The sequence below is a fragment of the Oryzias melastigma genome, linkage group LG16 (assembly GCF_002922805.2).
Source record: "Oryzias melastigma strain HK-1 linkage group LG16, ASM292280v2, whole genome shotgun sequence".
Taxonomy (NCBI): Eukaryota; Metazoa; Chordata; class Actinopteri; order Beloniformes; family Adrianichthyidae; genus Oryzias; species Oryzias melastigma.
The window spans coordinates 20,062,444-20,064,011 of NC_050527.1; the positions used below are offsets into that span (position 1 = coordinate 20,062,444).

General features: G+C 42.7%; 1 protein-coding gene across 1 annotated transcript in view; it reads right to left on the bottom strand.

Moving 5' to 3' along the window:
* Positions 1 to 1,568, bottom strand: part of LOC112143763 (protein spire homolog 1) — a 42,003-nt gene continuing 40,435 nt past the window's right edge. The window contains exon 16 of the mRNA XM_024267957.2: positions 1 to 431. Coding sequence (XP_024123725.1) covers positions 176 to 431 — 256 coding nt within the window. The 3' untranslated portion in view covers positions 1 to 175. The remainder of the gene's footprint in view (positions 432 to 1,568) is intronic.

Consider the following 1,568-nt stretch of genomic DNA (forward strand, 5'->3'; position numbering starts at 1 on the left):
TAGTGTTCAAAACTCTGTTTTTTCCATTTCTAGTTCAAAAGGACACACTGAAGGATGCAGGAGTTGAAGTCATCACAGCAGTCTGAGCATCCGTCTGTGATCTGGACCAGAGCGACAGGAAGAAGCCGTCAGGTCTGTCTGACGTCTCCCTGCACCGTCAGCAGTTTCTGCAGCTTCAGATTTCCTTGATTGTTCGTTCGGAGGGCCGGTACTCCTCCCTGCCTTTGGGGGATGACATGTAGAAGGACTGCGTCTTGCGCTTTAGGCGAGCCCTCTTGGTGGCCAGAGACAGGCTGTGCTTGCTGGAAGCGATTATGTCAGAAATGAACTTCTTGCAGTCCACGCACACCTCCATGGTGGCCCAGTCCTCCGTCAGCTCCGATGGCAGCTCCAGCTCTTCGTGAGACTTCAGGGAGCCGTGCTTTGAAAACCTGCAACAGGAGTTCAACCACAGAACATCAGGCAGTGTCACTGGTGTGTGCTCGTGAGCAGCAAAAAACTGTATTTTAGCTGCACTGTGTACCCCATCCGCCCTCTGCAGAACGCCCCTCACTCTCCTCTATTCCGCCACTCAGATAAATGGACCCTTTTTTACATGATGTCACACAAACAGGCCAGTGTGCAGAGTGACTTCCAGTTTTATTTAAATAATGAAAGGTAATCTAACCAATTGGTGCAAATGACACTAAAATAGGAACAAAAACTACAGTTTTTAAATAAAAAAAAAGAAAGTTTGTGTCCAGATTCCATGTTGTTTCTTTCTCATATGGGGTCGCTCACTAAAAAACATCTGATCCGGCCCTTTGGTCAAGTTTGAGAATCTTTTGTAGCGTGCGAGTCAAAAAGTTTGGCCACCCCTGTGATAAACTCTCAGAACATGGACTCTCGTTCACTGATTGCGCATGAGGACCGGACTGAGTGACTCCTCCCCCTGGGGTTCCAAACAGGAAATACCTGCTGGTTCCACGTTTTTAGGCTAATTTAGAGTTCAGCTTCTATTTTGGCAACATGCTAACGTTTTTGACTAATTTAGAATCTACTGAGGTTTTCTTAATGCTAATTTGGAGTTTAGCTAATGTTTTAGCAACATGCTAACATTTTTAGCTAATTTGAGATCTGTTGAGGTTTTTTAATGCTAATTTGAAATTTAGCTAACGCTTTAGCATCAGAACTAGCATCAATTTAATTTATTTGGGTTTTAAATAATACTGGCCCTGATTTAGCTCCATAGAAGTCACTATCAACATTTTTGGCCCTGTCACCATTTTATCTAATGTCCCCGTGAAAACAGTTTATCGATGACAAAAAAAATGTTTCAAAACGACTGTTTTTCTGTTGGTTTTATCTCCAGGCATTTATATTGTGCTCTCCTGGGGCAGACAAACATTCACTTTCATTTTTAGAAGAATCCGATAAAGTAAATCTTTGCATTTCCTTGGCAACAGAGGTTTTTTTGTTCATGACGCCCACATTCCTAATACTGTGTGTCAAATCGTTTTGTTCCGCTTTAGCCAGGGATTCATATACCAAATTTTCTAAATATTCTGCCAAAAATGTGTAAGTAGCAG